This window comes from Larimichthys crocea, chromosome II (genome assembly GCF_000972845.2).
Source record: "Larimichthys crocea isolate SSNF chromosome II, L_crocea_2.0, whole genome shotgun sequence".
Classification (NCBI taxonomy): Eukaryota; Metazoa; Chordata; class Actinopteri; family Sciaenidae; genus Larimichthys; species Larimichthys crocea.
Genome location: NC_040012.1, coordinates 6,420,608 through 6,436,533, shown reverse-complemented (window position 1 = coordinate 6,436,533; position 15,926 = coordinate 6,420,608). Strand labels below are relative to the sequence as shown.

General features: G+C 41.0%; 2 protein-coding genes across 4 annotated transcripts; both read left to right on the top strand.

The window, feature by feature from the left end:
* Positions 1-247: 247 nt before the first annotated feature.
* LOC104931425 (nicotinamide riboside kinase 2) lies at positions 248-2,783 on the top strand. 2 transcript variants are annotated; one of them, XM_010746426.3, is made up of 8 exons: positions 248-436; positions 514-604; positions 1,385-1,433; positions 1,673-1,841; positions 1,942-2,013; positions 2,093-2,199; positions 2,313-2,398; positions 2,482-2,783. In XM_010746426.3, exons 1-7 carry the CDS (start codon positions 411-413, stop codon positions 2,396-2,398), a joined length of 600 nt encoding a protein of 199 aa, XP_010744728.1. In that variant the 5' UTR covers positions 248-410; the 3' UTR covers positions 2,482-2,783. The 2 variants fall into 2 exon arrangements, with proteins under 2 accessions (XP_010744728.1, XP_019109800.1); XM_019254255.2 differs by lacking the exons at positions 248-436; positions 1,385-1,433 and having other exon boundaries at positions 515-604.
* A 486-nt stretch (positions 2,784-3,269) lies between these two features.
* On the top strand, positions 3,270-13,842 carry loxl5b (lysyl oxidase-like 5b). Of its 2 annotated transcripts, none has more exons than XM_019254254.2 (8): positions 3,270-4,115; positions 8,299-8,934; positions 9,370-9,478; positions 9,907-10,044; positions 10,243-10,399; positions 12,377-12,472; positions 12,549-12,664; positions 12,794-13,842. In XM_019254254.2, the coding sequence occupies exons 2-8, from the start codon at positions 8,397-8,399 to the stop codon at positions 12,798-12,800; spliced, it is 1,161 nt and encodes a 386-aa protein (XP_019109799.2). In that variant the 5' UTR covers positions 3,270-4,115; positions 8,299-8,396; the 3' UTR covers positions 12,801-13,842. The 2 variants fall into 2 exon arrangements, with proteins under 2 accessions (XP_019109799.2, XP_010744727.3); XM_010746425.3 differs by lacking the exon at positions 3,270-4,115 and adding an exon at positions 4,132-4,261.
* The last annotated feature ends 2,084 nt before the right edge of the window (positions 13,843-15,926 follow it).

Sequence of the window (15,926 nt, the reverse complement as noted above, 5' to 3'; positions counted from 1 at the left end):
TTCACACATTATATTCCAATAACTGGTGGGTGTAGGATTTGTCATGCATTTGCTTGGTCAGAGTCCACGGGGCCCCCCTGGGGGCAGGTGGAAGATTTTGGATCCGCTTTCATGCAAATGTGAGGCTCCTAAGGCCCCTTCCCATTGGTCCTGTGCAGCTGTAAAGCAGCAGCTCATTGGCTGCAGGAAAAGGGGGCCGATTGGTTTGAGGCTCTGACGCTGGAGCTAAATCCTTTATATGCCCGGCAAAGAGATTGTCTATCAATGAAGTAGTAAAAGGGGGGAACATCTGTGGCGGAGAAGAAGGAAAGGTTTTTCTAAAGGAAGCCTTTGATAGACTGTTTGGCTTGGCTTGGTTCCCCTTCTTTTATTTACTGAATTCCAGAGGTGACCAACACACAGAAGCGAAAATGAAGTTCATCATCGGCATTGGAGGGTGAGTCTCATTCAGAGGGTTTATCTTAGCATTTAAACTAGAGTGTGGTGTGACATGAAATGTGTTTTCAATTTCAGAGTGACCAACGGTGGGAAGACCACTTTGACAAATAGACTACTAAAGACATTACCCAACTGTTGTGTGGTCCATCAGGATGACTTTTTCAAGGTATGTTGAATTAGAGTCGCCTTTTTCTTTTGAGCTTTTGAACATTTGAATCACTAAATGTTTAGTTTAAAGCTACAGTAACTGTTTTGATGTGTTAATGTTAAGTGAATGCAAGTATTATTTTGGATTTTTTATGTTAAAATATACCCTTGATCTCAAAAAAATAACCGGCCAGTCTGACCTGCAGATGTCCTGTCATCTCAGTAGCCTAGTAATACATCTGGCTGATTGTCTCCTGGACAGCCAATGAAAGGGCTGAGCGTCCCCACTTAAAGTCAGACTTTGTCCAAACATGTTGCAAAATTCTGCAACCAGCTTTTCTTCTTTTTTTTTTAAAGAAGCCACATGCATCTTTTCGTGCTGCTTTCAGGGACAGTCAAGGACAATTGATCACCAATGACCAATTGTCCTTCAAATCAGAGCTTTACTACTATAGAAATACATGAAAGGTATCGTCTAGGGCAGCACGATTGCGGAAAAATCGAAATCGTCATTTCAAAATCGCGATCCCGACGTTTTTTTGGACGTCAGTTTAAGCTCAATGAGCTAGAGAAGTCCCATCTTTAAAAACACATTACCAGCGTAGCTCTAATTTTAAAAGAAGTCAATCAATCGATATTTTTTTGCAAGCGCAATAGTGGGAGGAACATTTAAAACCGCACCGTGTCACCGTGCGCTACTTTTGGTGGAGACGAGTCCTTGACTTGTCCTGTCCAGGTGTGATCAGCTCCGACTGATTACTAGGTTGCAGCAATGTTTTGTTGGTGACTGTTATTTCAGAAACCCGATCAAATAGAAGTCGGGGAGGACGGCTTTAGACAGTGGGATGGTAAGAATGGATTTCACGTAGGAAAACCATGCAGTAATGTACTTTTTCTTTCCTGCACATTTCTTCAGTTTGGTAACCAATCAATCCTAAACTTTGTGATTTTTCTATCATCTATTGTGTGAATGCTACAGACATTCACTAAGCGTGATGTAATGTGTGTTAAAGGACATTGGCGTGGAGCGTTTGTTGCTTGTGTGGTGAAGCCTGCTCTTCTCTGTTCTCTCCTTGTTCTGTATCAGTGATCTCTGCCCTGGACATGGAGGCGATGATCAGCACCGTGAAGGGCTGGCAGGAGAACCCGGTAAAGTTTGCGCGCTCGCACGGTGTCAGCCTGTCACCTGAAGCCGAGGACGGCGATACAGGTATCCATATTCTCATCGTGGAGGGCTTCCTCATCTACAACTACAAGTGGGTCATCTTGCCTTCTTACTTTTTTTTCTACACAAGCTCTAAAATATAACCTACATGCCTCTTGACCACTGATCTGACCCCGGGTTCCTCTCTGCAGGCCTCTGATTGACATCTATGACAAATGTTTCTACATTTCCATTCCTTATGAGGAGTGCAAAAAGAGGAGAAGGTAACAAGCTCTTGGAGAGACTCTGACAATTTACTCATAGGTCTTACAGGCTTCATTTAACTTGATTGTTTTTCTGCAGTACAAGGACATACACAGTCCCTGACCCCCCAGACCTGTTCGACGGCCACGTCTGGCCGATGTACTTGAAACACAGGAAGGAGATGGACAACAACTGTAGCAGAATAGGTGCGACAAACCACAAGTCTTTACAAACTCTTCATGCAACTACACTGCTCTGTCTCTATAACCACATCCCTTGACGTCAAGGATTTAACTCTTGTTGTCTTTTTTCTGGACAGAGTACCTTGACGGGATGACATCGAAGGACGATATCTACAACAAGGTGTACGAAAGCGTACAGAACTCCCTGCTGAACAACTTATAGGTAAAGTTTGAAACATTTTCACGGACAGATCACCGATGATTGTTTAATTCTGAGTGACTAACTCTCTTCTTTTCTCTCCGCAGCAACACGGGGACGACGGTGGATTTGTGTATAGACTTGTAAATATCATGATGCGTCGATGTGTAACACCAGTACTTCTAGCCTGATTTGTAAATAGTTAATCCTGTAACTTATTAAGAACTAACAGCAGAAGCGTTGTGTTTTGTATAATCCTGTGTAACTTTTTTTTTCTAAAAGATGAAGCCACCTCTGGACATGCCCAGAGTTTAACATCAGGGACAGATCTTAACTCTGATCTTGTCTGTATGTGAAAGTATGAAAGCACCCTCTGGGACTCGTAACTTAATGAAACAACTGAATCCAACTCTCGATGTTTCCTGTCTTATTTTTTTTCTTTTTTGCATTTCACACACTCAAACGCACACACAAAAAAGGTTTTACAGCACAAACACTGAGGATGACTGATAACATCCATGAATGAAACTCTTTATCAGGAGAGATAAAAGAAGCCTCAATAAAAGTGGTTTTCCTCTGAAAGACAACAGGTGAACTATCGCAGTTTACAGCAGATAAAAACATTTTAAACATCGTGACCTCTATAAATATAAAAACACGTTGGAGCACTTCATTTTTTAATCATCCACTTGGGTAGCCAGAACTAAATTTTAAATGCCAAACCGTACGTATGAAAGAGGTCTCGTAAAAATATAATAATATAATATAACGCTTTGGGTGTCAGTCAAATCTTCTATGAAGGAAACACGCAGCAGTGACTTTTACTGTTTCTAAGAGGAATCGCAGCACTGACTGAATAATAAATAATAAAATATAAAAAAAGGTCATTATATATCTGCGTCATATTTCCGTTTCTCTTTTCACTTTCCTCGGCACGGGAAGGTCAGCCACACTGACTGAAAACACTGAATGCTGTCGGTTGTTTGGACAATCGTCCACTAACATGAAATAATTCTTTCTAGCTGGTCGCTTTGCAGAATAAAAAAACAAGAATCCCCATGTTGATGACAGCTTTAGTGGCGATCACCTTAATCAAGACACGGAGTTAAAGTGCTTACGCTTTTCACTGGCGGGTTATCAAATCTCTGAAAGGTCAAACGTCCTTTCAAAGGTCGCCCGTGTTGCTCTGCCCTCATACACCTCGTCCCCGCTGCACCACAGACATGAGGGAAAACACAGAGCTGTAAATTTTTCACTTTTATTGATATTTCAACATCAAAATCCGGCTGAATTATGCGGTAACCTTGAGGGCTGTGTTTCCTATCTAAAGCTGATTACGCAGCATAAACCGGCAGCAATGACTAAGACATCAAAGGGTTTATAGCCCGAGCTTTATATACCTACAAATCTTTAGTGTCATACCGGCCTCTTTCTGAATCTCCCTTTTCTGATCGTATAGCTTGCCTCACACTGCACACCTGCCAGCTCTGTCCCAAGACCTGGCTGGGTGTGTTAGGAGGGGGGTGTTCAGGGTCTTGTGATACGTTTCTGGCAGTCTTTACATGCCAACAGTTGGCCCTGGAGCAGAGGGTAGCTGGTCTGTCAGTTTATATTTAGGCTAAGTGCCTTGGGAGTATATTTAACAAGTGCACAGCCAATTACTGACCTACACGCCCACACCCTGCACTCCACAGACCCTGGCCTGACTCAGGGGGCCAGTCTCCACACGCCACACAGCCGGGTGAGTAAGGCGAGAACCTTGTGGGCTAGCACCCTCCGCCATGGCAACACCCAAAAGTAAAGCTGGGGGGCGTCCATGTATGGGTCGAGAGGCAGGGACACAGGAGATGAGCGGCTGTCACATGCTGTACAGACGCCCCAGTATGAGTGAGTGACTACCCCTGAGGCATGTGAACAGTTGTGGTTATGCCAACGGATGAACGACAGGAATATTTATGGCAGCCACGCTGTGACTAAACATATGTGAGCTGAGTTCATTCTTGACTTTAGCATTATTGGAAATATATATATGCATTTAATAAAAGGTTTAAAACACACTATAATGTAGCTATACGCAGATATAAGGGATTTTTTTGTGTTTTTAATTTGTCAGAAATGATAATTTCTCAAGTTTTACATTATGTATGTCGTATGGACAAACAGAGGAGTAACTACAACTATATAACTGTGTGTTATACACTGTTTATTGCATGTGAATATACTGCTTATTAATGCTAAATAAAGTTTTGTAATAAAAGAACAGGCTGTCCATGTCTTCATTGTTGACATAAATGACTTCTACCTTTTAGGAATTCATCGCACAACATTAATCCTCAATGAGCTCTTTAGAAAAATTATGTTTTTGTTGTTTTTATTAGTTTATTTTATATTTTATTTGGCTTTTTTTATTTTATTTTATTTTATTTGTGAATGTGGCGTCAGTTCCTTCGCTTGTATATTCTCTTCTAAAAAAAAAAAACTTTAATATATTTGATATTTACAACCCTCAATAAAACACTGAACAAAACTAAATATCACATACAGTGTAATGCACATTTAAAAACTACCACCAGTTTTTGAGAGTCAAACATAAACTAACCTATTTGATCAAATAATATACATTTGTAGATAAATATCACTCCTCACATTGGCTTTAATCAATGTGTGCTATAAAAAATAAATAAATAAAGTTTATACTCTACAGTATTTGGCAGGGGATAAAAAAAACATCATCATACAGTGGAGCTTAAATGCCGAGATAAACCCTTAACATCACAAGGTATTAACACTTAAGTTTAGGTTAAGGGTTCACTGATTGGAGGTCCTTTAATAGCTCACATATTAAGTGCTCTCTACAGAAATTTGTCACGTGTATACATCGACCAAAACGTGAAGAAGATACGACAGCGTGTTGCTCAAACGGCTGAAACATGAGGAGAGCTGACCACGCCGCTTTTGGGCAAATGTTAATCAATGATAAGCAGGACGTGTTTCAAAAGAAACCTGAGGATCCGCAGCACCCCGCAGTTGTCAAATAATTCATCATTTATTAGACATTTCTATTTTAACTCTTGTAAAATCAACAGTTTTCAAGGGGGGGGGACTAAATGTCCACATAATGGGAGAGTGTCCCACACAACACAGTTGTAAGCATTTTTATTTTTGTTCAAACATTTCTTTCAGCAGCTCACCTGTATTGTCTCCCCATGATCTGTGGTAAACCCTCTGGATCTATGATTTAGTTGTAAACTCCTCAGACTGGCAGTGTGAGGCCTCAGGGGAAGACAACAGGTATATTCCTTGTGGGGAAGTTTTCTTGTGGTAAAACCATTTTAAGACCATCATCTTCGTTAAATCTCACAAGAAGCAAAGCTGTGAGCAGCCCTGGATACCTAGATTCATGGGATAAGATATATTCAAAGCGTAAAAGAATTAGTCTTTCACACGGGGAAAGATCTGCTGCTGCTGCTGCTGCTGCTGTAGGTGTACCAAGAAAACAACCAGAAACTGTTTTAATTTTATTTTCAAGCACTCCTAACTTACAGTAAAGATTAGTTTTTTTCTTTGTGGCAACATTTGTTGTGATTTGTTTACTTTCAGGTCAGACACACAAGAAAGACTGAATTCAACATTAATACTTACTGGCTAAATTTTGTGAGGTTACATGTCCTGCTCGGGAAGTCTTGTGCCAAACCAGTGCCGAGGATCTGCGGCTCTTATAAATCTGGAGTGCAGCAGAGAGCAGGGCGGGGGCCGGACTTTGGACCAGGGGAAGGTTTCTTTGACTAAGAATAGAAAAGTATGCAGGCTCACCATCTTGATGCCCTATTTGGCACTTCATCCGAGAGGTGACAAATACGGAGCTCTGCAAGACTCCTCTGTAGATCACAGTCTGTGTATTCCTAAGTTCCTTACCTGAAAAACTTATAGTGGTGTTGATAATAGTTTTAGGCAGAGTCGATCTGACAGCAGGCTGAAAATCAGTGAGTTTATACCCACATATATATCTATATACAGCCTCAGTGGGCCTCCTTTCTCTTTCAGTGCATCGTCACACTGGTACAAATATGAAATAAACAAAAACAAGTTTCAGTGTAAACAGCTTCAAACAACACTTAGTAACCACTTCATGAGATCAGCTTGTCAGAAATCAGTGGTGGAATGTAGCTAAGTAAACTTTAAGGTACTTTTACTTTATTTAATCTGAAGTATAATAGACTAATAAATTGTGGTTTATTCTAAAAATAATAAACTAAAAATAAACTAACCAGCAGAATATAAAGTAGCTGAAACCTGCAACCTTAGTGTCACATTAATGTGTCACAAATCATAATCCACTAATATAATTATTCTGAAATTAGCCATTTTGCTCGTTTAGTTAAGTAATATTATGAATATATGACTTTTACCCATAACAGAGTATTTGTACACTGTGGTATTGCCGCTTTAATGAAGTAAAAGATCTGAATACTTCTACCACTTCACGCAAAGCTCATCCCATCACCATCTACACACACTATATATAATATATATAGTGTGTGTAGTAGAATAGTATACTAATATTTATCAGAAATGTACGGAAGCCCTAAGTGGTCATACATTCACACATGTTTTTCCTCAGTTTTCTCAACATAACAAGTTGATTTCATTCATTTTCTCGAGATCTAAAGCTCACCAAACATTGTTTTTCTGAGACACCAATAAAATTATTTTGAAATCTTGAAAAAAACAAAATGATAGTATGTTGATTTTTCGACATTTGTTATGATCTTAATAACAAAAGATCATGAGAAAACAAATGAAAGTAAGTCTTCATCACAAAAAAATGGATTGTAAATGTATGAATGTATGACTGCTTAGGGCTTCCGTAGAAATGTATTCAACAACAGTGTGACATACTGTGCAAAGAAAATACTGAAGTTATAATCTAAGTGTTGCTTTGTGCTGACTGAGCTCCAGTTTAAAGAGTGATGTGACAAAGCTGAAGTTTTGAAAGAGAGATGAGGAATGTGTCAGTCAGTGGATGAATGATGAAGCCCTGATTGAGAAGTGAGTGGATGCTGTGGATAGACTGCCAAAATTAATTAATTAATTAACATAATTGGCTACAGTGTTCAGTTTAAAACACAAAACACAAAAGAAAAGGCGTTTTTCTTTGTGGACCTGCAGATTCTCTCAGGCTGGTGATAAAAAAAGAAAAAGTCTCCTGGAGAGCGTCAGTGTCTGCAGGATGTAACACAGAGGCAGCCTGCCGCCGTGTGGTGGCGGTTTAGTGCCGCATCTTGTGCAGCCTTTACGCATGATGTTGCACAATGTCATCTCATGACTGCTTTTTAATGTGGAGTAACTGTCTGACCGTGTGTGGCGCTTAAAAGACGTGAAAATGAACGAAATATTTATATTATTTCGGTTTTTAATGACATTTCAATGCAACTAATTCTCATCAAAGTTTTATTTTACACTGTTTGTTCCCTAGTGGAAAAGTTTTTTTCCTTTACTGGGCGCACTGGTTCTTGGAAGAAAAGAAAAAAAAAACAGATAACATTTAGATGACTTCAGTTCACACCCGTGCGTAAAGTTTACTCAGCAAACGTCCTTGTGTAAGTCCTGGGTAACACAACTTAACCACGGCAAGGCATGGGTTAATTCTCTTTGCTAGAAAGTTGGACTTTGCGTAAGGAACTGGGCTGAATTCGATAAATGACCAGGAAAAAAAAAAGGCTCCAGCCCTCCTCTTCTGTCTCTCAGTCCTCCTGAGAACTGATATGTGGTTCTGCTTTTCATCCACTTCCACACAAAGCAACATCTGTGCGCGCAATTCATCTCATGATCTGCTTCACCACTGACTTACAAGAGGGAATTGTCTTTTTCTAGCATCACTGCAATGGCAAAATGTTCACTTTTATTTTTATACTTTTTCCAAGGACTACTTCCTCTCATCTTTGGGCAGCAGCAGCAGCGCACAGCTGGCCCTTGGAGACAACGGATTCAGTGGCAGAACAACGGGCAGGTTTATAGTTTAATGACCACTGGATCTGAGTACCAGGCTCCGGTTCGGTCCAGAAGCCAGTCGAGAGTTTATGTGAGCAGCAGGAGGGATGGCACCAGGAGCCAAATGCCAAGCAGAGGAACGACGTTTGTAAGAACCGGCCAGGCTGAGTCCAGTCCTGTATCTATTGCTCCAGGACAGCCTGTTGGTTATGTGCCGTTCAATGGTCGTGCGTCAGGGACCAGACAGCAGCAGCCAGGCGCACGACACTTTAACCCCGAACACACCAACACCATCGACTCCTCTGCAAGAAGAGTTGCAAATGTGGATGCTACTGCACTGCACACCAGAGGAGGAGAACCAGGGCCCGGTGCGCAATATCTGGTGAGGGAGTCTGAGGTTCCTACACCGGGTGAGGAAGTTTCAAACGAGGAGATGGTTAACGACGACCCTCGAAACCCGTTAAAAAACCACAGGAATTCTGTTTTATACAACCCATATCCCACAAGAGGGAGGTCAGTGGCCCGCCGTCCGCCTGGCACAGGATATGGAACAAGATATTTCCAAAATGGTAAGTTCTTAATCATATGGAGTGAGCTTTATCCTCCATAATTGACGTGCATTTAAATGATTTTACATGATGGTCCAGTGGGTGCGTCAATTTGGAGGAAATGGACTGGGTGTAAATAATAACTCCATTACATGAAAATGAAGTTTTAAATCAGACATTTTGAAACCAGTTTGCAGAGTCAGAGAGAGGAAAAAAGGGGGAAAATTTGTATTTGGGGTTTGAATTCCAGGCTGACAGCTCAGGAATGTAAGACACTTTAAATTATGCCAACAAACACAAACAGCTGCTCTCATATTCAGCCTGGACACCATCTACGGTGTTTCAGGGAATTGTTCTCATGCATGAATAAACAGGCGATATTAACATCTCAGAATCATGACATGAAAAAAAGAAAGAAGGTAAACTTGTATTATCCCTTTTGGTCTCGTCTCTCAGGACTGCCAGACCTTGTGCCAGACCCATATGCCATCCAAGCAGGTGCCTATGTCCAGCGCATGCAGATGTATGCTCTCCGCTGTGCTGCTGAGGAGAACTGTCTGGCCAGGTAATCTGTGGTGCCAAAAGTGATTCACTTCTTCAGCACGTAGACGCTGAAGCAGACACACACGCCCAACATACACTCTCACATGCACATACACTAATTTCTTCCTGCTCAATGAAGATGAATTAACTTGTTTTTGCACATTTTCTTGCTCGTTTTAGGATACATTCCAATCATATCTGTCTAACTTTTCAACGTGGCACGGTAACTGTTGTGTCGATAGAGTTACAAAAAGTGTTTGATCTTATTATGGAGCAGTGATCCTCCAACATGATGTCCTGCCAAGACGTAAATGTTCTGGGTTGGTTTTCCCAAAAGCATTAAGCACAATGGAACAAACCCTTTGCACTCCGTTACTTTTAAGAAAACTAGCTCAGCCAGTTGCACTTTCCAACGCAGCTCATGCCCGTTTCCCCTGTGATCCATCCAAGGTCGGCTTATGGACCTGCCGTGAGAGACATCGACTTCAGAGTCCTCCTGCGGTTCCCCCAGAAAGTGAAGAACCAAGGCACCACCGACTTCCTCCCAGTCAAGCCGAGATATCAGTGGGACTGGCACAGCTGTCACCAGTGAGTTTACACAGCCTACAAGTGAGATGATCTCACGTGATTTAAATGTTGTGATTGGCTCCATTGAGTCTGATATGACGCTGCACCCTCAAACTTCATGCAAGAACACGAACTTGTCATCTTAAAGGCATTCGTTGACCAGGTTTGAGCCAAGAAAGAAGCTTTTATTCTGTTGTGTCGTGTTCTACGCCCTCACAGACATTACCACAGCATGGACGCCTTCAGTAACTACGACCTGCTGGACGCCGTCACTGGACGTAAAGTGGCCGAGGGACACAAGGCCAGTTTTTGCTTGGAGGACACCAGCTGTGATCCCGGATTCAGGCGGCGCTACGCCTGTACGTCTCATACGCAGGTAATATAAAGTGTGTACATGTTCTATAACCTTTCATCATTTAGGCAATCTGACCAAGATTAAAGCTTCTTTCACAAGACAGACCTCAGAAAATCAGATGTCTTTGTATGTTGTGCCAGCTTGCGAGGACAGAACATCAACCAGATGTGCTTGGTAAAACAAAAGTTATTTATTCTCTTGAATTCGGATCAATTACAGTAACAAAAAGAGCCGAGGATAGCTACAAAGGACGAGTGGATGCTGTTCAAACCAACAAATTAATACAACCAAAACAGAATTCTCATAAAAAATCAGAGCCTGTGCTATCCAAAACAAAATGAAAACAGACAAAAAAAAACCCTCACGATCTCAACTATCTTCTAAAAAAAACAAACAGAAAAACAAACAGCACCTCTTAAAAAATCTCTAGGTGTTTCCAAATCAGTCAAAAAAACTAAACCTAGCCCAGTCCCCATGAAGCAACGAACACCTCAACAAAAAGACGAGTTAACACACTAGTTACGCGTCCCCCGACTGTTGGGCGGTGCTGGTTTAAATAACGCTGATTCTTTAAATTGGACACTGGGGATCGGTGAACATGTACTAAATATGTAATGAGTTAAAAGTTGAAAAACGCCTGGGAGTTAGAAGTTAGAAGTTCCTGTTCCGGTATCCCTCATTGTTTAATGTGGGAGCGACATTTTGGCTGACATAAATCATGGACAGTGTAAACAATGGACATCGTATCCATGACGTCACCCACAGGTATCTGAAGAGCCTTTTTGACGCTCAAAATGTGGCAGTCCCTCTTAACCGGCTAAAAATAGGCAGAAGAGGTGGACCTGAGACCTGAGACGGGCCAAATGAAGCCTGGTTGCTCAAACAAGCCACCTGTAACGGCACCTACCTGTCAATGGAAGCGTCCACGCTGTTTAACTTTAAGCTTTAATATAATTTGAACGGGTGAGTTAAAAAATTCAGACAGTACAGTCTGCTGTGTCTGCTGTGTAGTTGGAGATTTTAACATGGGGGCTTATGGAGACTGACATATCCCGTAGCCAGCCTCAAGTGGCTGAAGGAACTGCGGTTTTTGGCACTTCTGCGTTGGTCTGACCTCCATCGAGGTTGATGACATAAATCCTGTTTTGTATTAATTATTTATCAGGAGATGACCACACAGAACGGTGATGCCAGGTATGACGGTTCAGGGTTAGAGTTAGTCAGTCTTGAGGTATGATCTGGAGAACAGTAGCTGATGTAATATAGTGAGGCACTTTATAATATAGTGGTTAAACTGTCAACAAATTGTCAGAATGAATATCTTGGCAGCAGAGGCTCGAGACATCCTGATTTTTAGATCCAAAAACTGGCTCCAACCCTTTTTTTTTCAATGAGATATGATGTTTTGTCAGACCGTCCCTGCTTATAGTTTCAACTTTCAAACACACACTCCTCTTAGTCTCTTAGCCAAGATTATTCACGAAGGTCACTTTTTTTTTTAGACTCTCCCTGTGAATAGTAAATTGACTTTGACATGTAAATGTGGTTGGAGTGGCCCTTTAAAGAATGAATCAGCAATTCTGGTATGCGATCCAAAGTTTCTGCAGAAGATATATTTATTTTTTATTTATTTCCTGAAACAATGCGTAGTGTACTCAGCGAGGATCAGGATTTCACAGTTACTCTTTTTTCGCTGATCCTCCAGATCCACTTCTGAGAAATGTTTTTATGACTAAAACTCCACTGTATGCCAATAAAGAAAAAACATCCTGAGGACATAGGAATATTTATTATATCTGTTGTCTGGGCTCTGTGATTCTAGCTTTGCCGTGCTGGTTTCTTGTATCAGCTTTGCTTCCAAAGAACTGTTTGTATAACTAAAACTCAAATTTACCTCATTTGCAGCACTTGTAGGAAAATACTAGTCAAAGTCGTCTAAAGAGCCTGAGTCTGAGCTTTAAACCACACTTGTGGGGGGGGTTTGGGTTGTGTTCTCAGGGACTGAGCCCAGGATGTCATGACGTCTACGCTGCCAACATCGACTGTCAGTGGATTGACATCACTGATGTACCTCCAGGAAACTATATCTTAAAGGTAACACGTGTCATATTCATTTTATATCAACTCACCTGCCTGCAGAGATGTTCAAACTCATAATTTTCTCTTTCAGGTTACAGTCAATCCCAATTTCCACGTCATGGAGTCAGACTTCAGCAACAACATAGTGAGATGTGATATCACATACACAGGAGTCTATGTTCAGACACACCACTGTCGAGTAACAAGGTACTGTACGAGTGAAACATTTGAAACATCCTTAATCTAGATGAAGATCTAAGAGTTTAGAGGCTGAAGATATCTAAAGATCTGCAATCTGGATGTTTGCTTCATGTCTCCTTTCTTTCCATTTTCCAGGGGTTGAAATCTTCCATCTGCCGGAGTTTTACTTTACTTACAGCAAACATCTCTCCCTGTACTGTACAGCAACATCAACTCTGCGACTAACACAAAGTGCAGTTGGTATTAGAACTGTGCTACATAAGTTTATGTTGCATTTACTGGAAAATAAATGCAAACGTTTACACCAACCTGGTACATTAAACTGGTGAGATCATCAGATTTACTTGATTATGTACTTCTACAAATGTGCCATGATTCATAACAATAAGATTTTGCATATACATTTATTCCTTGAAAGATGGTTTACTGCTTGAAATGTGTGTTTTGTTGCCTGCTTTGTGTTTTTTTGTTGTGCACATTGTTAGTTTTTACAGTTTTTTTAATTTAAAGGATAAGATTTTCTATATTTTGTTATTTTTGTTGTCGTTAAATCTCAAGAAAAGACCAAATCCAACATGTAGTGCATCACTCAGTACTGTCATACTTCAACACCCAGTGGTTCCTACTGAAGACATGAATCTTCAAAAGCAGGTCACAGATTTATAGTTTCACTTCTTTTCACTTCTAAATTTTCTGGGCTGTATAATTTTATTTGCAAATGTTACTCGAGTGAATACATCTGGGCCTACTTTTAGCAGCGTATTTAGATATAAAAGTCAGTGTAGAGTAGATCATGTTTATGATAATGAAGGAACATTTAGGTGAAATAATACAGCTCATGATAAGATAAAGATATATCAGGCTTTGCATAAACAGATAACACATGTCAGTAGCATAAATGTATTTCCGGTGCTGGTCTTTTCATGTGTTGACAAGAAGAAACACCAAGAATATGAGCAGACTTATCCTTTAATAACCACTCTGTGGTCACATTAACAAATTGCAACTATCCAATTTTATGCCAGATACTAAGGATAGATGTTGGAATGTGTTTATACGAGTGTGTGTGTGTGTGTGTGTGTGTGTTTGTGTGAGTGGATGAAAAATGTGTGAAACTGAAACCTTGAACGCTTTATTATATTCTGTCGGTATGTTGGATTTAATGCAATAAAGATGGCGAGAGGCGAGAGGAGTTTATTATTGTAACATTTCTTGCTGATTCTTTTTTAATTGATAACCACAGGCATCCTTTCTTCTTCTTAAAAGTCAGACTATCGAAATCGTTCCAATTCATTTATGAATCTCTGAAGATTTTTCTTCTCTGTTTGAGTTGCATGCCTTTGTTTTATTATAAAAATACCATCGATCCTGAGGGAATAGTTTGCTTTAACAGTTTTAAATCCAGTGGACAAAAGTGTCTTGTTCAATCAGTATTTCGTCCTCGTCCTCTGTTGAATGGAGGACTTTTACTTTGAGTGATGCGTGCAGATCGTGGCCTCAGAGACAAACAGGGCTGCAGGCAGACGCTGGCGGCATGTTTGCTGACGGGCTTCTGTGAAGACACAACCGGCAGGATCTTATAGAGCCGTGCCATATCTACTAAAACACAGCCAGAGCAGCATGAATGGAGGCCTTTTCTCACTCACGCTCCTCTGCTCCCCTGTGCATGTCTGTCACCCGCTGTAAAAGACTTCTTCCTGGCCCCAGAATTAATCGCGTCATGGCTTCGTTCACGGCACTCCTTCGGGAATGCTCGGGGATGACAGACGCTTTAACTGCACTGGGATATTTTGTCTGAGTGGGAGGACTGACACAACCCGCCAGAGTCATTCAAAGATGTTTTGAACAAGGACAAACAGTTTTTGCAGCAAGCACTAGACTGTTTCAAACAGCAAGAGAATGACAGGCGAAACACTAAACCTGCGTAGATTGAATTCAGTCTGGGATGGTGCTTCACCTGATTCAAAGATCTTTTTTTCCTTGAACAAATCACTTTGTTAAACAAGCTTTATATACTATACGACTTATATATATTTATCGTGAACAGTTCTGACTGATGTACTGGAAAACACGCAGGCTCCAGACAATGTATGCACTGTTAAAATGCACAGATGTTCGCAACGAAACAGAGCTCAGTCTTAGCTTAAGAAAGCAGCGAACCGGGGAGATTAAGCGCAATTGAAATGGTTTACGTTGGAAGTTGCCAAGGCGCTCGCCTGCCAGAATAGATTGTCTATGTTATTGAGAGTGTCTGGAAAATCCCCCCGACTCCTTTTCAGTCGACTCCATTTCTGTCTGTCTAGGAATATTCAGGACAACGTTTACAAGACAGCGACTTTTCCAAAGGAATCACTGTCGCGGAGGGTTAATAAAGTGTAGATCCGAGTCTGCAGCCATGCAATCAGCTCTGAGTGCTAACATTAGCGTGCTGGCACACTAACAATGATAATGTTAACATGCTGTTATTACCATGCTAACTTAAGCACTAAAAACAAAGTGCTTAAGATGGGATGATGGGAATGTCGTTAGTTCTGCAGGTATTTGGACAGAAACCAAAGTCTTGGACGAGTTTTATTAAAAACCGACCCGATGACGGCGCTAGTCAAAGTCAACGGATCACCAATTATTACACTATTCATCCTGAGGGAAACGTTAATATGTGTGCTTCATTTTCACGGTGATCCATCCAATACTGGTCAAGATAAAAAATGACAACTCGATCAACAAAGTGATTAGACTTCATCCTCTGGGAACTATTAAAGTCTGAACAAAACTTCATGGAAAACATCCAGCAGTTGTTGGAATATTTCAGTCTGGACCAACGTGGTGCACAAACTGACAGACAGGTATTGCCTTCGCAAAACATCCCGACTAAAAACAATGTTCATCTCTTCCAATGAAGTCAAAACCAATCGTGTAAAATCTTTTTACAGGCTCTTCACATTGTGTTTTCACTCACTTATAAGTCAGACCAACATCGCCATGCCGAGAGCCAACAAAAATTCAAGGGGTGTTGAACTTTAAGCTGCCCGATCAGGTGATGAGTGTTTGGCTGACTGTGTTCCTCAGAACTCAGCTGGTCTCCTCCTTTTTTTGGACCAGCATGTCATTTTAAACATGTCATGCTGTAGAGAAGACAGCGACTGTTTGCTCAGCTGTGGAGCTTCATACCAACATCTGGATGCAGGCTCTTGTTAGCCTAACACAAGCACAGGACAGCATTGGCAAAAGCTAAAGAAAAAAAAAAACTGGCACCTCTCATCTGGCT